The sequence below is a fragment of the Rhinolophus sinicus genome, linkage group LG06 (genome assembly GCF_036562045.2).
Source record: "Rhinolophus sinicus isolate RSC01 linkage group LG06, ASM3656204v1, whole genome shotgun sequence".
In the NCBI taxonomy this organism is placed as follows: Eukaryota; Metazoa; Chordata; class Mammalia; order Chiroptera; family Rhinolophidae; genus Rhinolophus; species Rhinolophus sinicus.
The window spans coordinates 13,182,963-13,204,237 of record NC_133756.1 but is presented as its reverse complement, the minus strand read 5'-3'; the positions used below and the strand labels follow the sequence as shown (position 1 = coordinate 13,204,237).

The 21,275-nt window shown below is 39.9% G+C and overlaps 1 protein-coding gene across 10 annotated transcripts in view; it reads right to left on the bottom strand.

The window, feature by feature from the left end:
• NFYC (nuclear transcription factor Y subunit gamma) overlaps positions 1-21,275 on the bottom strand; it is a 60,354-nt gene that overhangs the window by 28,780 nt on the left and 10,299 nt on the right. For 3 of the 10 annotated variants that reach the window (XM_019737104.2, XM_019737105.2, XM_019737106.2), the window contains one exon: positions 70-182. In XM_019737104.2, the coding sequence (XP_019592663.1) occupies positions 70-174 (105 nt within the window). In that variant the 5' untranslated portion in view covers positions 175-182. Of the gene's footprint in view, positions 1-69; positions 183-16,292; positions 16,438-16,647; positions 16,673-17,998; positions 18,246-21,275 lie in introns of those variants that run through there. The other 7 variants (XM_074334500.1, XM_074334495.1, XM_074334498.1 and 4 more) reach the window with 7 other exon arrangements.

The following is a 21,275-nucleotide window of genomic DNA, read 5'->3' as shown; positions in this document are numbered from 1 at the left end:
TTTTAGTCTGTTTGGGTTGTTCATCGACTAGCTCTTTACACTGTTTGGAAGCTTCTCCTTGGCTCTTACCACTGTTAAGTTCCGGATTTCCTCCATGACCCGAGGCCAGAAGGACTGCAGGCTCTGCTGAGCATCGCTGCTGCTAGTGCCACCAAATCCTCCTTCTGCGGACATGCTGACAACTGGAAACAAACACATACATGGGACACGTGAGAAATAGTAATACAGTCAAACTTCTGTCCAGGTCATTCATATTTTTCCTTGTAGATGTTTTCACTAATTCATCAACTTTTGAGTCTGAGAAGGTATATAATTGTGCTAAAGAGGTTTTTAACACAGACTTAATCTTAGCAAAACCATATGAGGGAAAAGTTTTCCCTTCTATCCAGTTTATACCACAGAGACTATCCAGGAGCTCCAACTAGCAAATCTAAAATTGTTAGAAATCCAAATTGAAATCCTAATGTAAATTCAAGGGCTTTTAATGTCTCGTCGTGGTGGGGAAAGGCACTTGGTTTCCCTAGTCTGGTCTATACATTTTCAATGTCATTCCCTCCAATGTTTTCTCAAGTTCTACGTGGCTTCCCACACTCTGTGCCACAGCCTGCAGCAGATACACTAAGGGTCCCCAGTGATTCATACTTTACAGAAATGCAAACCCCAAGTCTTAAAATATGAGTCAAATTTATTCTTTTGTTTTAGACACTATGGCCCCATTTCTTTGGGACTACGGATGATTATTCCTCTAATCTCAAACTAATCTGCCTCGAAGGACACAAAGGCACTAAAGCGTAGGCCAATAATTGAGTGGGTGGCACAAAGTCTCTGAATTGAAACATTACCCAGTTTTCTTCTTACCTGAACCTCTTTGTTAGGCACAAGGCCAAACAAAGCACACCATCAACTGGAAGCTTTGAAGATGGTTGAAAAACAATGGGGAATTAAATTTAGGCGAGAAGAGGGTCAGAATCTGCATTCAGTCGACTGCTTTGTGATGGAGAGGGAAGATCAGTAAGAATCCCCACTGTAGGTAATATTGTGACGTCTTAAAAGATTTACAGGAAGAAAGTAAAAAACTCCAGATGGCTTAAATGCTTATCTGGCAAATACTTAAATGCAAGAAACAGTTTAATTAAACACAAAGAATTAGAAACTTAGTGATGTGCGAAGAATTTCTATTCTGGGAAATTATTTGAAAAAGTTTCACATGCCAGTGACAGGATGCTGGCGGGACAGCTATGTAAGTCATTAAGAACTAATCGGAAGGGCTAAAAGAAAAGCACCCAAGACAGATGTCACGTGACCAAATGTGTTCCCTTCCAGGCTCCATGTGGTTGCATGCGGGGCTGCTCACTCTCCAGCAGCACAGTGGAATGAAGGCTGATAAATGTAGGTTTAGCCTGTGAGGGTGTTTGATTCTCTCTTAAATATTTGCCTGGGATTGTCCTAGAGGTCTCTGATTTTGTTGTTGTTGTTTCCTTATAAAGGAAGTGATGAAAGGAAAGAAATGGAAAGAAAACAAGAGTACAATCTTCAAAGCAGAGTTCACTCTGATGTAATGACATTAGTGGGTGATGATGTAATGGGAAACGGTTTGGAGCCAATTTCTGGTGCTGGAGGCCTACAAGAAGCTCTATACATCAACACGAACTCTAAGTACTAGGAAGCAACTTGATCTTAGAGTTTCTGGACGGAATTAAAATGAAGAGCGTTGAATCACAGTTGAAAATGACTAGATAAAATTCTGAGTCCTAAACCAAATAAGGTCCTCAACTTAGCTTCCATTACATGTTCACTTATCGCAATGTGCAGAGCCTGTACGCTATTCTCTTAGAGTACTGGGAACAAAGAAATCAAGGTCATCTAGAGCAGTTTAATTATTTTTACTCACAGATTCTTCCAAGGTACTCATGACAATGAAGAGAGTGAGACTCTAACCTCTTAAAATGGGGCAAATGAAAAATCTTCTAGAAATGAAAATACTTATAAAAAAACTTAAAGAATCTAACCTTTTATTGTAGGGATCCATGGACAGGCCTCATCTTAGCAAAATCTGCCCTGCAAACTGCTACAGTCAAAGGAGGAAGATGCACGACTGCCAGTGGTATCTCTGTGTACTTGCTTATGTGTAGGTTTAGTCTGAGTGTAAAGGTCTGTGAGATTTAGAATGCTGGTAACAACTTCTGGTTGTCCTCTGATCTCTTCCCACAAACATTACACAGGCGAACAATTCAAGAAGCACTTTTGAAATGTCTGTGCAGTCTGCTTTTAAATTTTGCAGTGCCCCAACTAAGGACGTGTTGGCGCAATCAGTTCCCAAACACGTGTGCAGTCAATAGATCATGAATGAATCTCTGGCTGGCTCGGAGCCATACACTGTTGGAATGGGGATTGAGTACAAAATGGGAGTTAAATAATTCTGGAACTCAAAACTGATTTAAAGATCACTGTTTTTCTATATCTCACTTCTCCCTTCCATTAAAGATGTAATTCATTTAAAAAAAAAAAGATTTAAAGGTTAAGTTTTTTAATTGAGAGGCCCATCTGAATTAGATAATCAGAAATGGATAATGGCAAAAAAAAAACACCCATCAATAATGTCCTTTATATTTTACTGCATCATAGAAGTTTACAATTTCAAAAAAGACATTAAGAACTAGAGGCCCACCCCTCTAAAAGATGCTCACAGCTCTACTGCCACCTCTGCCCAATCCCACCCTAAGTGGTCCTTTAGCTTAAATATGAGCTCCTCCTCCAGTTCTGGGAAACTGGCTTATTAGTAAGGCATTCTTTTTCATCTTTAGATAGCTCTGACTGTTCTTTACATTAACTTGAATTTACAAACAAGTTTCCATTTGAGCTTTGGATTCACAGTTATAGTTTTTATGATTTTTTTCCATCCAGAAACCTCTTTTTATAAATTCTGACCAAAAACCAAAGATAGTCTCTTCACCAGGGACAGAAGATCCTCTCATGAGGAAAAACAGAAAAAGGTTTGGAACATATTTTCTAGTATCTTTGCACAGAGATGATTAGTAGCTAATTCTTTTAATACCTCTTAGAGGAACACAAATTGTTACTGTAAATTCCTAGAAAAAGTGAGTACTCTGATTCAAAAGGCTTTCCTTAAAGCAGACCCAGTCTTTACATGGGGGTTTAAAAATTAGACCAAATCTCAAGAAACAGATTTTACACAAATTGGTGTTCTCAGTATTTTCTGACTGAGGCACAACTTAACATTAAAATAATAAAACTTAATCATAAACACAAACAAATTCTGCTCACCAAACACCCAAGTTAAAGAATATAAAGCAACCTTAATCTTATGACTTCTTTTAATAATTAATACATGAATATCAACTAAATTGATTTTGCTACACAAGTGGCCTATTTATAACATCTATAGTCCAGGAAAAATATGTTTGGTTCTTCTTCTAGGATGATGAGAGGAGGTATGTATTTAAAAGTAAGAAAGAGATTTATATTCTAGGATCCTTTTTTATCCCATGTTAAATTGCTATCTCTGTCACAAGATAGAGCTATTTATGAGCAGTTGACAAGGACAAACTGTCTTAGGACCAAGCCGCATAAACACAGATCACTCTCCTGAAAAATGCACTATAGAATTTCCCAGACTTAATTCATTATTATTAGATTTATCATTTATGTTCATTAATTACTTTATAAATACTTACATGAGACTGCCTGATTAACTGTTTAATAAAGACTGAAGGCTCAGATGAAGTATTGAATGGTTGTTGCTAGAAGCAATCTCAACTCTCAATATCTATTAATTTATCTGATTTTAAAAAGAGTTTGCTTTCCAAAGCTAGAAGGAGAAGAATCAAAGTCCATCAATGAAGAGGCTGTTTCTCCTCATTCAACTCAATGCCATCTCTCCACGAGTCTTCTCTAAATACCCTGTCTGGAAGTGATCCCTCCTTCCTGTGACCCCTCAGAGCCCTTAATCTGTCTGTACCTCTTTCTTCCCTCACACATTACCTTATATGATCATTATCTATGTGTACGTCTTATCATAGTTCCCCTTCTGGTTTACAAAGTCCTTGTAGCTAGGACCTGAGTACAATTCATCTCTGGATCCCTTGTAGCATCTAGCATGCAGTCTGATAAGTAATTATTCCTGAATGAAAGGGCAAGAGAGTTGCTAGGTATGGCCTTCCTGAGAAAACGAGGCCTCTTGGAAAGCTGGGCCCTGAAATGGACTTACTGGGATTGCTTGAACAACCAAAGGAACTGGTTATACAAACTATTCTGGGAAGCTCAGAATAAATGAGGTTCTCTCTGGGCCTTTAAAATAAGAAGGACTACAATCAGGAACCTGCCGGACTCAACTCAAGTGCATTTCAGCTGACAGGGCATGCATGTCAGGAAGGCTGGAGGCACACACAGTCCCGAGAGTTGCAAGGCGGACTGGAAACATGGGTGTGTACCGTTCCCCAGGATAATTCTTTTGAAAGTCAGAACCTTTTCAGAAAGGAGACCGGGATAGATTGGCAGAGTTTGAAAAATTAATGACAACTGGTAAGTAGGAGAAAGAGGGCAAATACCTCTGGTTTGGCCATTCATTAGCAGGATGATAAAGAGAAAATCATGGAAGAAATGAGGTGATTCAATCAGATCACTCAAGGGTGGCCAATATGGCTGTCACTCTAATATCCAGTTACTCTGTATCCTTCTTGAAAAAAGAAAAAGAGACCTAAGCAGTTTTCAAACATCCCAGAAGCAGAGTGCTCCTCTTTAAAGATTCGCTTGGAAATCTTTCAAGCTCTTGCTTTTGACCAGGTACCATGCTCGCCAAATTCTCCCTTAGTGATATGCCTGGATATGGAACAGGATGTATCAAAATGATCAACCTCATAAAATGATCAAAGAAACATAAGGTTGAATTGTAATATTCCAAATTCTAAAACTCTGTACTGTTAAGATTTTAGCTCTATTTCTCGGCATGTACCTCATTCTACGAAAGTCCTTCATAAAATGCCTAAACCCACAGTACAGCTCTTTGAACTAAAACCAAATAGATGTTTTTGAAAGATAATATCTTAAAACCCTAATATCACTATTCAAGAAAAAAAGACCATAGAAGCTCCCCTAACATGAAGCGCAATCCTTGACCAACGCTGCTTCTATTCAAGTACTAGAGCTGCTGCTCCATCCCAGGCAGTTACGTTTCACCTGAAAATAATGCCCTCGTTGTCAAATGCAAGTAAATCTCCTTAGCCTGGTTCTGAATGAAAAACAAATCTAAACATTGGCACCACCTTTTTCCTTAATGCCCCCAATCCAAACTGCAGCCTTGAGGCCGCTCTGAGAGTCCCCAACCGTTCCTGTGTCTCCAACGTAACACACACCAAGTATCCTCCTATGTTCCAAGCACATGTGTTCTTCACTTCCTTCTGACTGGCATTTTGATCGTGTTTTCCTCTGTCAGTAGATGACAAGATTTTTATTTTAAAGCCCGATCAGCAGCACTCTTACATGCATTTATGTTCCAGCACTGCTTCAGGTTATTTACTGCAGTTGGTTCCTGGTTTCCTTATTTGAATCTGCTAAAACTGTTGGGATGTTATAGTGTAAAGGGTGAGTGAGAGATAAAGAGACAGAATATTAATATGAAATACATGAATAAGGAGGTAGCATTTAAGCTAACTGTGCTTGCTATTTTAGATACTCTTCCAAATAAGAAAGAAAAATGAAAACTAAATTTGAGAACTGAGCTTTTCAAAACAAAACAATTCTACCACAGTCAATTTGCTTCTCGTGTTTGTACAGATGGGCCTAAGGACATATGCCATTATCAATCATGACAGCTAAAAAGCATTTCAAGCCTTAAGGAAACATGCTCTCCACAATAAAATCCAACCTCAAACTGACGATTTCATACAAGGAAAAATAACACTGCTCTGGAAATCAAAAACCTGTTTGTGAACTGGCCTGCTGCCCGTGAGTTGGTGGCCTTGTCACTCTCTTAAGCCACCCCAGGAGCAATGTACAGTGAACGCGTACGCCCAGCGGTGGTCTCGTATAGGATGGCTGCGCGTCACTACATGACGCAATAAATCAATGAACACGGGGGAAGGCAGGGTGACCAGAGCGAAGAGGGTTCAACAGTCTTTATTTAAGCTCATCTAAGGTTTCTACTTAAGAAAGCCCTGAGCTTAGTGCCAGCACCCTTACTACTTAAGTTCTAAACCCTATATAACTGGATACAGACGGCACTCACTACCATAAGAACGAATAACGTAGCCTTACTGGAGACCCCTTTCCTGATGAACGCTAAGTTCGGTGTTTGAGGGTGTGTCTGTCTCTAGATGCAAGAGGCTAAGCTGGAAGCTGGTTTGCAGAATGCCGACTGGAAGAACCATGCTTCCCAAAAGACGAAGGGTTGAAACTGGCCGCACGCTGCCTAAAGATCTGCTCACAGGACACCTCTTCAAATGGCAGCAGACACATTTCTTCAAAAACAAAAACATGTTTCTGTTTCCTGCCTACTACAACATAATCTTTTAAATCAGGGCTAGATCATAATATAGTTATCACTGGGAAAAAATGAAGGCATAGCAACTGGTGTAGCAACGAAACTGATAGCAAGGCATAAACGGAACATTTTCAAACCTGTTTCTGTGGAATAGAAATGGTATGTAAACATCTTACTTCATACACTTTCTTCCTCATTCCTTCGTTAATGCTCAACTTAAACCATCCCTGCATATAGGAAAGCAATAAAACACTATCAGTAATTTGGATGATACAGAAAAAAGACCAAATATTTTAATGAAGTATTCTAAAGCAAAGTACACAAAGTACAGCCCACAGGCCAAATGTAGCCTGCAGCCTCTTTTTATAAATTAAGTTTCACTGGAGACTGATACCCTCATTCATTTATATTATCTCTGGCTGCTTTCACTCTGCAACAGTAGAGCTGAAGTGTTACAACAGAAACCGAATGACTCACAAGCTGAAAATGTATCAGGCCCGTTACAAAAAAAGGGTCAGATAATATTTAGAACCCAGTTCTAAAGCATGTTATGTGTTTTATTTCATTGAATCTTCCCATGACAGAGGTAGTGTTCTCCCTCATTTACTGATGGAGAAACTAAGTGCCAGAGGTTGAGAAGCTTGCCCTAAATCACACAGCTGTTATATGGGTCCCTCACCCGTTAAGCCACCATTAAGAGGAAGCTCGGCTAGACCCCTCTGCCCCACAGAAATATTTGTTAATCTCTTTGACCCTCCAACCTAACAGGAGTAAATAAATTCTTGCAGAAAGAATGATGAGTAACTGGTTTTTCAGGCCCTGAGCCTGAAAGAATTCTGATGAGCTGGAAACAGAAATAGTGCCTGTAGCCGGAGTCAAATTGTATCCTAAAACAAAGAGCCATTTTGCTTACTGGATCCCTTCTGAGATTCAGAAACCCTGAAAACAACCTCTTGTCCAGTTTCTGGCAGGATCCTGCTTCTGTGTATGCTCAGGAGAGGTGAGAAGTGTGATTCTGAAGAACGTTTCAAAGATGCCAACTTAAGAGCTTTGGAGTTCACAAACTACTTGTCACATACATTACCCTCAATTGATCTTCACTCAGTTCAGTGATAAAGATATCAATATCGTTCCAATTTTACAGATAAGAAAGCAGATTTGGGCATCTTAAGTTACTTGTTCAAGGTCACAATATAGTAAATGGTCAGAAATGCGGAAGCTCTAAAATTCTGTTCTTGATTTGGTATACGTTGTTCGTTCTTACTTTTCGCATTGTTTTAAGGTCTGTCTCTAGTCAAACAGTTCAAAGATGAGCAGTCTCAGTTCGATCACTGACTTAAATCCTTAACCCAAAAGATTATTTTTATCCACTTGCTCCCTGCTCCCAACATGTCTGTGGCAGTCGCAGAAGAGAAGATGCTAATGGCTGTCTCCCGTCATATAAGCAGCTTTCACTTATGTCTGCTGTTTCTCTTCCCATGCTGTCCCTTTTTTTCCTTTCTATTTTATCCTTCCCCTTCATATGTCTCTAGGTCAGTCAGTAGCACCTATGAATACTCAGCTGCAAACAGTGGGGGGCAGTCAAGTACAGGGTAAAATACATCAAGAAAATGTATTGGACCTGGAGGTTCTTGCTCTCTGGCTACTAACCTGTATATTTATGATCTTGGGCATATCACTTAACTTCTGGGAGCCTCTGCTCACCTACAGCTGCACCCCACATGGCAGTGCAGCATACAAATGGGAAAATGCGTGTTAAAAGGTCTCGAAAAATACCAAGCATCAGACAAAAGCCAGATGACATATCATCATCACTGCTCAGAAAACTCTCAATTAAAAACTTGGAGGGTGTTAAAAGAATGTCAATATGAGCTTGGCTGTATTGATTTGTCTGTATGGATTCTGCTGATTCACAGACACACTGAATTCTGCCCTCTGCTTAGTGTCTTTTACCATTGATTTAAATGTTGAAAAGAAAGAAAGAAAAAAAAAAGAGGAGGGGGAGGGCGGGCAGGCAGCAGCAGTATGAGAAGGAACAAATCTTCCAAGCCAACCAAACCCTGAATCTCCCACCTCCGAGTATACAGCTGTCAGGAACTGAGAATGCAAAGAGGACTTCAAAGGGTGCAAAGCAACTGCACGATTATGCTAATCTCTTACATTTGTACATGCTTTGCACTTTGTAAAGTAGCTTTCTTCACATTATCTCATTTGCTTTTCACTGCAAACACAGCACAGGTACTGATATTCCCATCTGACGGATAAAGGTACTTTATCCAGATAGACTAAGGGGCTTGCCACAGGTCCCAGGCAAGGCTATGCCACAGCTGGAACTAAAACCCATATGCCCTGATTCTCAGTTGAGTTCTTTCAGATGTTCTCCTCCCTTTTTAGAATTGGTAACTTAGCAGAGGACCAAAAATTTCAGAACCTATGAGTCTTCTCAGTCTGGAACATAAATCCCCCAAGCCTTTTACCTTTAGTTTTCCTTATCATTCTCCTGGAAAAAGTACTACAAAATGCCAAGATGCCAGATTCTTAAACATTTCAAAGTGGAAAGTAAGGTTTTTCCGGCCTGGTAAAGCCGCAGTTGCCCACAGGACTGGGACCTGGGGAATATCTGGTCACCAACCAAGAGCAGAGATAAAAAGTCTGTGAGATAAGCTCCAAGTTCACTCTCTCTGGGGGCCTGCTGATGGGAAGTCAGTCACTGTATCTTTTCACTATAGTTCAGGGAAAAGCCTTAGCCATAGCCCTCTTCTTGGAGGTGTCGCCATAGCTGCACACATATCGGAGGAATCATCGGGCTAAATTTTGCAGTGTTTCAGAATTATAGCTATTGGTACCTTGTGAACATGGTGACAATATTATTTTAATTATCAGCCTTCACTCCAAGAAATCAGAATTTCTTTGTTCTACCTACCTCGCCAGGGGTAAAGCAAGGAGTATAAATCACAGCTAAGAGCTATAAAGCAACTGATTATTTGAGAACACCATACCTCATCTAAAAATACCCATGTCTGTGGTCCAAGGTAAGAACCCAAATCTAGCTGCCCAATACACCCCACCAAGTGTGCATCTACACAGCCAAGGAACACGGAACACTTAACACAACTCTAACTTCACATCCATCTGGAAAGTCTTTTAACTACTTATTTGGCCTTAATGAACTTAGGATGAGTGAGACAACCTCCCAACACGCTGGCAGTACTCATAGTTATCTATTTGCACTACGCTTTGTTCAGAAAAGCACCTCACCTACCTTGTTTGACAAAAACTTTAAAAATAATTCAATTTGACTATATAGTTGATCCTTTTATGATCAACTTGTTTAGTCATATAATGTAAGATTGTGTGAGAACTCCAGGAAAATTCCCAATTTTTTTTTCAATGTGTGCCTTTTGGGGGAAGAGCAAGCACAAGAAAAGGGGAGGTGGGAGGAGGAATCAGTCCCACCAGATGGGGACACAGCCACAGCTTGCTTTTCAGACAGCAACAAGGTGCAATGCAGAGAGCCCAGGGCTTAAGTCACTGCTCTGCCTCTCGTTTCCTCGCCCACAAGGTGGGGTAGTAATCCTCGTCCTACCTACCTTAGGGAAACACCAAGTGAGATAATACATGTAAAATCACTCCATTAACTACAAAGTTCTGTGTTTCATATACATATTACATACTATACAACGCTTAACTACTTTCAAGGGTAGCTTCATGGGCATTTGGCCAGTTAATTACCAGGAGAGAAATAACCATGGAGTTCAGGATATAAATAACCAGGTAAGGTGGCTGGAAATTTACCACTATTTCTCTAGCGAAAGTTTTTTTTATTGCCTTTACTTTAGATTGAGGATAATTACAACATACCTAGCCTAGAAACTAAATATAGGTGCCTTTTATTAAAGTTTCTGCTAACTCCTACAGATGTGGCTATCCTCTTCCTGGTCATTTACGGTATGCACTGCTCGTGACTGTTAACCTGATCACGTTGCTATAAATTACTTGTTAAGCAAATGTTGCCCAACTCCTCCATGTGTATTTATGGTTGTCTTCATGCAGAATGCTACCATTTGACACTTCACAAAGCTAACACCAGGAAGATTAAGCCCAATAATACTCAGGGAAAAAATCAACTCTAGTCTTTGCCCCGGATGGAGGTGTGTGTATGTATACTTAAACCTTAAACAAGAAAGCTTAAGGTGATACGTACACACGCATATATACACATATGTGTATAATTGCAAAGAACCACTGGATAACATTTCAAGGAAATAGTACATTTTCCTAACAAGTGAAGGCCATCAGATTCTAGGGCAGTATTTCTAATCTTTTGCATATCAAGGCACAAACAGAAAATATTAATATTAGCTTTCTGAATATTTAACCTATGATGATACTAATGCCCTCACTCAGTTGAACTTGTGCCAAGACCGTGTACCACACACACGTGCTCTAAGTATTTGGAGGAAAATGTGGGCTTCACTAAAGGGTGACACCTTTACTTTGTAATGTATGCCCGGGTAAGGCAAGTTAAAGACATTCTCTGGTTTTAACTAACATTCAAAAAATGACCAAGTGACTTTTTAGAGTAAACAATACTAATCCATGTAGGTGAGCTGCACACTCAGGTAATAGGGGTGCGCCATTTAAAAAGCTTAGAGACCGCCGACCTAGAGGGCTCTGCCACGCGCACGTCCAGATGTCTCAACTTCAGGGTCCAACCTTTTTTGTGTTTCCATCTTTGACACGAAGTTTATTGGTCCTTCTGCCCATTCTCTCCCTGATTCTCTGCCATCCATTCCCCAGGTTCAGCTATAATCCCTATGAGCTTAAATTCCAAATACACATTACCAATTCAGATATTTCTCCAAAGCTCCAGGTCTGTATCCTGAATACCTCCAACTGGAAAGCCACCCAGAACTCAAACTCCATGTACGCAAAAGCACACCTATCCTCCTCTTTCCCCAAACCCGCTCCTTCTAACTTTTCTGTTCTTATCCTCCAGTCACTCAGGCTTGAAATCTCAGTCATCGGGGACTCTGTCCTTCCATTCTAATCAACTGCTAAATTCTGTAGTAACAGTGTCCGTCTCCTGCCCTTTCTTCATACTGCCACTAACTTTGTTCCGGCCCTTATCACCTCCATGTAATGATAAAAATGATGATAAATAAAAAGGATAACAGCTAATACTCATTTACTGCTCACCAGGTTGGGTTCTAAGCTCTTTACATTACCATCTCCTTTAAGCTCTCATAACTATTCTATAATAGCTGTGAACTCATTGCACTGCTCACTGTTTCTAGTGTCTTCTACTCAAATCTACTCATTTCTACATAATGATGCTTAATAGATCTTATAAAAGCACAGCTTTGATACTGCCACATCAACCTGTTAGCCCAAATCTTCCCCAGTTCACCAATGTCAAGGAGAGACGGTTCAAGTTTCTTAGCCAGGCAGTCAAAACCCTCCAACGTCTGCCCCAACTTCCTTCTCCAGGCTTCTTCTGCCCCTCCCTCCTGTCCCTAACTCATCTCCTTATGCTCTGAGCAGACTGAACCATTCACTGCTCTTTTCAGCCCACACTGCCCTGTTGGAATCATGACCTTGCTCCTCCTATTCCCCATGCCGAACGCCCTTGTCCCTAACCCGAGTCCAACACTCAGGTAAAATGCCTTCTTTCATTCCTAAACCAGAAGTAAAGGTCTCCTCTCCTCTGAATTCTGCGTCCTGCGCTTGTACCTTCCATATCAGTTTATATACTTGATATAAAACATGTCTCCACTATCAGATTGTTAGATCCTGGAGAACAGTTTTATTTGTATATATTTTTAAAATTTCAGGGTGGCCAGTTAGCTCAGCTGGTTAGAGCGTGGTGCTCTACTTGACTTGGGGCTGATGGGTCCTGGAAAAACACACTTTAAAAAAAAGTAAAAATCTCCACATAGGGGCGGCCGGATGGCTCAGTTGGTTAGAGCGCGAGCTCTCAACAGCAAGGTTGCCGGTTCAATTCCCGCATGGGATGGTGGGCTGCACCCCCTGCAACTAAAGATTGAAAACGGTGACTGGACTTGGAGCTGAGCTGCGCCCTCCACAACTAGATTGAGGGACAACGACTTGGAGCTGATGGGCCCTGGAGAAACACACTGTTCCCCAACATTCCTCAATGAAATTTATAAAAAAATAAAAACTCCACATGAAAGACATGTATGCATGGTGAATTAGCGAAAGGAAGTGTAAAGCATCCAACTTGAGTACTTTCTCAAAGGTAAGAACTATATAGTTTAGATAGATTTTTTTAAAAAAAATAATTTTATCTGAATATTTCCAGTCAAGTGGGTCTTCCCTTTAGTTTCCTATGTAATTGAAACTATGGAAACAGAACAAAATGATAGTACTTCCAAGAAAAAAAGGTAGTAAGCAGGTGAATCAGCACTGCTGTTTGCTCTGGTTGTTTTATTCTCCATTCTTCCTTTGAACTAAAGAACACAAGGTCACAAGCTATGTTGTGCCTCTTTAAAGTTAAACATTTACTAGATTTTTTTTTTCTTCAGTTCTGCCTTTACAGTGGAATTTACCTTCATTTCTTATCCTTCAACTGCCCTTTTTCACTGCAGGGTACAAAACTAATTTAATTTATCGTAAACACTCTAAATAGAGAAAAACTTTTGGTAAATTATTGAACAGTAGGGTCTGACTTTGGGATGCCAAAGGAAGAGATAGGATCTGAGAACAAGTTCTTAAGAGCAGGACCCAATACTGAGGCAGGAGAAAGATTTAAAAGAAAACAAAACTTCTGGGAAATGCAGACAGGTGGATACCATTCAGTTGTGTCTACTATAATTTTCAGTCACAATATATACCTCAGGACTTAAATGTTACATAAGTTACATCATTCAAGCTCTCATTTTTAAAATACACTGTAACTTTTGTTCAAATAGATGAAGGTGGTGAAAAATCTAACTACGAAAAAGTAAAAATTTTCTAGCAGATTATGGTCTACCAGAGAATATGCAAAATAGGAACAAAAAAACAAATCCGCAACTACACAGACACACACATGCAGAAACATAATGCCACTTTGCTGGTGGCAAAGATTAAAGTCAGCATGGTCAAAATATTATTTTGGGAGTATACAGACAATGATTTCTATTTCAGACTTGTCAAATGCTTTAAATGATCCTGGGATCTTTGTTTATTAAATACGGGTTGGCTTATACACTCAAAGAACCAGGTCCAAACTTGTTTAGGAATTAGCTTGTTCTTGAGGTGTGTTAACAAAAACAAAACAAAAAACCCCCACTAACTGGCATGCAGCTGTTGCATTTGTGTAACTTGGCTTAGTTCCTTGTAATGTATAAAAGTAACCCAGCTCTCTGGGACACCTCAGCCAGGTGGGCACCAGCAGCTTCCGAGCTGATTCTCAGCTTTCTGAATAAGCAACTGGCTGAGGCAAGAGATCTTCAGATCCCAAAAGGGATGGTAAGTCTGCTGCCACAGCAGACTTTCTAACCAACAGACTCCATACGGAGACTTCTGAACCTCTTTCATAACCCATTTTCTCTCTGTTCCTTCTGTGTTCAAACAGCAAACCTGTATAGATGTACCAAAAGGAAGAGAAATATGAAAAATAAAAGGTAAAAACAACCTTGGGGAATAAAAGAAACATGGAATGAACTGAGTAGGAGCTGAATCTCTGAACTTGCACAGGCCAGTCATTGAAGGGCTGACAGACGAGAGCACCTAATCTCTCTGCGCCTCAACTTCCCCACTTTACAAGGAAGGGAACTGGACTATATCCCTAAGTGACTTCCGTCAGCCTAACTTAAGAGTATACAAACTCTGTATGCATAGATTATTAAGGACAGGGACCATTACTTAACAACTTCATTCAAGAAGACCATTATAAATGATTCGCTTTAAGAATGTTTTTTGAATAAACAAAGCCTCCACCGAAGTATATAGCTTCTTTTAAAGGAACATCTCATCTTATTTTAGGAACAAAAAGCTCACAATTACCACAACTGCTGCTTTCAAACATACACATCCCTGGAACTGGAATTTTATTTGGAGAGGACAGTGTCAATTTTGCCAGGCCTTATTCTGTCTATGATTCTTTCAATGCACAGAAAGGAGGCAGACATCAATGCTGACTGACCATGCCTGAGAGGAAGTGACTTAATAGGACAGGAAATCAAATAGATCACAAAATATCTACCCCTCCCCACGGGGGGGGGGGGGGGGAGAGTCCTAAAAACAGATGACAGCAGGCATGTAAAATGGGTGAGAATGAGATCTCCATGGGTTTTCCACCATTTATCTTGGAAATATACTTCACAGTAGGTATCAGTTGTGTGAAACTCATGCTAGTGTTTATATTTTGATGAAAGACCAATTTTTTAAAAAGTCTATTTTTTAAAAAGTCTTAATCCCAACATCTACTTGCTTGCTACTACTGTGCAAGCTATAACTATCTCCCAAGCTTGAAAACTGAGAGAAAGGAGATCATATGACCACAAAGCAAACAAAAAAATGGCTCATTTACTTTATAAATATTTGATATACAAACTAAAAATGGAACCTCTGCTGATAAACATTTGCAACTATTACAACTTACCTGTATTATAAAGCAAATCTCAGTATCCAATCAGAACAGGTTTCCAATTTTTATTCTGAGAGGTTCCTAACTAATAAGAGTTTCAAAAAAATCGTTATTCCCATATCATCTTATTCTGAGAGGACCCTAATTTTTGACAAAGGGGTTAAAATTCTTTCATAGGAATCTTGGTAAGGGAAGTTCAATAGTCTCAATGTATGCATTACATAGAGTCATGTCAACATAAACAGGAATATGCAGGTGAAGGCACATGGAACCAGTTTAAAAGAGAAGTACTGACAAACTCCTTTATAGATGTATTAAAATACTGGCATTTTTTTTCCTTTGATGCCACATCTATCTTCATAAGCAATTAACCAATGCCAACAGTTTGAATTAGTAACAACTAACCTTTACGTTGCACTTCACAATTTGCAAAGCACTTTGACATACATGATCTCATCTGAGACACTACTAAATAGGAAGGTACTATTTTTAGGCCCCATTTTTACATGTGAGGAAGCTGACACTAAATGGTTGACTCGCCCAAGCTCACAAAGCTGGTGAGAGCTATGTGGGACCTGAACACAAGCCTCCTGACTTTAAATAGCCGGCTTCTGCTACTGCTCCATGCTGCTTCAGATACTGTCATCAGAGCGAACAAATGCCCAAATTTCAGACCCCATCTAGCATCCCCCTCCCACACACAGCCACCCCTAGTCTAAGTTATAGCTAGCTCTAGAAGGTCTTTGCTCCTTTTGGAAGTAGAGTTTAGAGTTTTCACTTCTCCGGCAAACATTTACCTGGCTAAAGTATAAATGAAGAGATCCTATAAACACCATTCTACATATACTGTAAAATATCTTAGTCACCAGGGGTTCTGTACAGACATGCCGATGTGCATTTTCCAGGTAGTGGGTCAGATTCTCAGAGAACATGACCCTAAAAAGGTTAAGAACCCAGGCCAGAGAGAGTGGCTAGGTATCTTTCCAAGAAGCTAAATCCACAAAGTTCTTAATATAAAGCGTTCTATCTAGGCCTCCAACTGTGCCCCACTTACCTCTGCCTCCCCTCTCCAGGCCTTCTCCGGGACCAATAGGGTCATTCAGAATCTATAACTGTTTTTAAATAATATATAAAACCTGAAGCATCTGATAACATATAAATCAATGACTTGTAAAAATAAAGTTAAATTAAAATAATTACCTGTTTAAATGTAATCCTTAATACATACTCCTTTCTCCTGTAACATAACTTCCCAGAATGACTGTTTTCTTACCATAAGCATTCCAATTTCCCAAAAGAAGTTTCACAAACGTAACTACTTTGAACTCCTGAAATACCATTCTTCAGTAAGAACCCTCTAGATTACACAGAAGACAAGGTAGCATGCAAGGAATTCTGAATCTGTTAGGCAGTTCACTCAACTATCATACCAAAAGGATTTAGAATTTTTTGGTGGGGGGGAGGGTACGGAGAAGAGTGGGAGAAAATGAATACAGCCCTATTGTCTTATTGCTTGAAAACTCCCAATTTGAATCTATAACATAGTCCTACTAACCACTCAACTTGGACATCAGAAGTACAGTCTCTTTTCATCTTAAATAGAGCTTTTCAGTTCAAATCTGTATAAACAAACTTTGTCCTTCAATCTTTCCACTCCTCGGCAGTTTTTCAAGGTCACTTTTGCGAGCAACGACAGAGGCCTGCATCTAGCAACTTTGACTGCTCCACCATTCCAATTCTAAGAGTCCAAAATCTAAACCCCTATCGATCCTCTCAGGTAAATCCTTTACTCCAGAGGAAGCGAGGGGAAGGCAAATCAACACCCTCCAAACTTCTCCTCTAAGAGGGCCTGCTCCTGTTCCCTACCCAGAGACCGAGTGCTGCTGGCTCAGGGCTCCACACTGAGTCTGCAGCAGAAATGTTCCAATGACCTTCATTCCATACTTGCAAATAAAAAGAAAACAAAGAATTGCTTTTTAAAATCAAGTGTATCATAGATCTTTAGTGCCCGGGATGGAAGATTTCACTATTCACAAGAACGGCTGGTTATTGATTAGCAACCTGCATTAGCTTCATATCCTAAAGAGGAAAAAAAATACCAAGGGCAAAAGACAGGGTAGGGTGCCTATACTCTCAACTTTCCTATTCACAAATTGCAGGTAAATTAGGATTTAAATATTTCATACAGAAAATGAAAAGCGTTTTGCTCACATTAAAGAACCAAATCAACACCTGACAAAACGTGTGAAATTGGTGGAAAAAGATGTGCTCGTCCCTGCCACTATAGTGAAGAAGTGTGTTTCAAAACAGCATTCTATGCTAAAATGTGCATTTTCAAACAAAGATCGTTACTTAATTAATTGGTACTTATTAGAATATAGAAGCAGACAGGTAATCGAGAAAGTTAAGGGAGAATTTCACATTGGCATGTGGGCCTTCACCATTAGAACCTGCATCAGTGCAAATCATATTTTAATACAAATTTAGAACAGCGATAGTGTTGCTTCTACCTCTGAAAACACAGATGTCAACAAAGTGCATGGAAATAGAAAAAGTCTTACAACTACTCAGCTTATTCTGTAGGAAAGCTTCAGTGCACTTGAACAAAGGAAAATTATTTGGAAAACAGTTAAGTTTACCCAATGCAAAGAGAAAGTGCTTTGCTTCTGTGTGTCCCTGAAAAATGATTAGCCTTTCTTCATGTACCTGATCTTGCCGATACTCAACTAGGAAAAGAAATCCTAGTTGAAGGGCATGCAAAATCTACAGAGCAAGGTATTCTAGGTGCACCAAAAGGTATGCATGGAATGTAAAGTGGCCATTTTCTGAAACAGTGCAACTTGTCTACACTCTCTGAAGCTAAACAGTTTCTACCATTTTAACACAAAACAAAGAATTAAACTTACCGGGAACTGCATTAATTTTACATGTAGTTATTTATATCTCCTCGGACAGGGAGAATTTAAGTCACTCCTATCCCTCCCCCCCAAAAGGACGGAGGAAACAAAAGGCAGCAGGAGATGCAGAAACCTGAGTCTGGAATGTCCACTCCAGTGAAAACCCGAACAGCTGTCCCCCCACCCCCCAGCAAACTATTCGCCATTTTTCTTTGTCTTTCAGCTGACCCCTGCCTCAGTGAAAAACTCCGAGGCTCCAATGAAGCCCTGCAGCCTCCTTCCACTTTAACAGTCAAAGGCATTCAATCTAACATGCTATTTGACACCAAACCTTGCCTCCAGAGTGCTCCCATTGGCTGAGCTGCTTTATCGGCTAAGAATACAAAGCCACGATTGGCTGTTCACGTCATCAGTTACCTCCTTTGTACACTTCCTGTTTTAAAGTTACCTTGAGAAGCAGAACAGGGGTCAGATTCAGACTTCAAACTACAGGGAACTTAAGGCTTGGAAACGCCTGGCAAATGCACAGAGCAGATGCGTTAGGGCCTCATGCGTTTACAAAACTGAGGATACTGCAAATCCAGAATTGTTTTTAAAATCAAACGAAAGGGTTGTTACAGTTCCCACCCAAAGCATTTCTTATTGGCTGTCAGAGTTCCATTTAAAAAATTTAAGGTAATTTAACTGCTTCTGATTGGCCATCAAAGATGTCTGTAAGATATTACTACAGTATCCTATGGCAGTAAACCAGAGAAGCAATGTGCACAAGGTCGGAAAGTTGTGACTTCTATCTTCAGTTTTCTGTCGAGCGTTAATTAACAGAAGGAAAAAAAGAAAATGGAGTGGGGTGATCCAATGGCTCCAAAGAAAATGCTGCCTCTTTACCAATACCAAAGAGTGGTATCAATGGCCATACAAAAGTTCGCAGGATTTCTAAAAAGGTATCTGTTATTATGTCCATGCTAATTTTAAAAGCACGTACGTATTTATACCAGGCAAATCACTTTATTTTGAAATACAAACTGATCTAAATGGGAAAATTCTGGGGTAATGTATGAAGTTAGTGACAGAAAGAGTGGCATTCCCAAAAAGTCTACCAGGAACCCAAGAGGAAAATATAATGATGGGGGGAGGGTGGAAATGGCAAAGATAGAGCCTCAGTGAATATACTGTTTAAAGCACATTTCAGTTTGATGGATTAACTAATTTATTTAGGGCGTCCACAAAATGTTGCTGACTAGCTTCCAATAGAGGATCAATTTTTCTACCACATTTTCAAGATAAGCAGCAGGGCCGATCGCAGCCTGATATATTGTAAATACAGGTATCCCCTGCTTTTCGAAAGTTCGCTTTACCACTTTGCTTTTACAAAAGACCTACTACATTAGTACCTGTTTTAATAACCAAAAGAAATCCAAAAAGGATTTTCGCTTTTATGAAAAAATGTGAAAAGCAAAAACAGCGGACAGCGTTTGTTTTGCAGCGAGCACCTGAGCAGCAAGAATGACACCACCAAGCTCCTTCACCAGGAACTACACTCAGCATCTCAGCATCAACCCGCCATAGTTCTGAACTGCGACTGTGAGCATCTGTGCTTTATCTCGCTTTATTTTGTGCATCTGTTAGCAAGATGTGTCCTAAGGTGATTGCGTCTTCCCTTTATGCCATTTCGGCTTACAAAGGTTTCATAATAATGAGCTACTTTCGGATAGCGGGGGAAACCTGTAGTATTGTGGTTACTGAAGACACTCCAGTGTTGGTTGAAGATCTCCTTGCGGATTTTGGGCCCAATTGTATAGGTTCCCCACCGCCACCAACACTAACTATTTAGGATTTAACAGGAGCCTACTAATATGGTGAAAATCAGTCAACATGCCTTTTTTCTTTTATTTTTTACAAAATAGTCATATAGAAATGTCTCACTATTATCTGGGGACTTTTAACAATCTCCTAAATCTGCTTCCTCCCATCAAAGCTAAGGGTCCCAAGACTAAACATAACTCTTCTGCCAAGTAGATGACCTCTTTTCTAGAAATACCTTGGTTCATCTCACATGAGAGGTCATCATGGGCATATGCAGAGATTTGGCAGAGCCCTGAAATATAAGCTAGGCGGTCTGTCTGATCACTTTGCCATATTTACTTCTCTACACGCACTCTACTCATTTTCCACATTGAAATGAAAATAATTTCTAAACACCAATCAGTGCTAGGTTCTGTGCTAGGTACTTTACCCCTCTAATCTTCACTATCCCCTCTTAACATGTGAGAAACAGTGAGGTTCACAGAAGTTAACCAACCAGCCCCTCGCCATACCAGTACATCTAGGATGCAAACTCAGGTGCCATAGGGTAGAACTCTTTCCACTGCACCACACTGCTTACCAAAACATGGAGCACCTCAGGGCACACCCAAGGAAATTCTTAGGTGTCACATATATGTACAGATAGAATAAACCATTACACCCAACTTCATTAATTTAAAAATCAGAAATGTGACTAATGTTGAATTTGATCTTTTGATTAGAGACCTAGATAAGTATCTGAAAAACACAGAGCCTGTAAATTGACACAAATTTTATTATTCAGCTATTAGGAACATTTAACCAGTAGCAAATCACATTTATAAGGACTTGAAATAACAGCTAAACCATTAAAAACAGTATACATTAAAGTATTAAGGGATTGCATGACAATTTCACTATGGCATCTAAGTAAGAGTTTAGTTAGGCTATCAGGGTGTGTCGTGGGGCAATCCCTGAAGCTGCAGAGTTGCCGGTATTGTTAAGTTCTCTTCTCGAAAGTTTAGACCACAGATTCTGAGAAGAGACAGCAGAAGGCCAACAGATCAGTTGTGTGCCTTATTCACACTAGAGCCTCTTTTAAACCCCAAAACACTGGTGTCAAGTCAGCTGCCAGGAAGCAAAAAAGCTCATGTGAGGAGTGGGAGGCAGAAGAATAGGAGGAACATTTTCACATCACTATTAATCAGTGTCACGATGGCAAAACAACTAAGCACTTGGGAGTCGGGCAACGCGAGTTTCAAACTCTGACTCCTTTATTTATTAATAAATTGTATGACGCTGGACTAACCGAGACTCAGTTTCCTCACCTGTAATATATGGATATCCCCATTTATATCACAGAGCCACTGTAAGAATTAAATGAGTTAATAACATATGTAAAGTATATTGTACTGAATAAGCACTGAAAAAAATGGAAAGTGCTAAAAATCATCCAAGCCAAATTCCTTCCACAGGCTTAGTTCAGAGAGACCTATATCTCCTT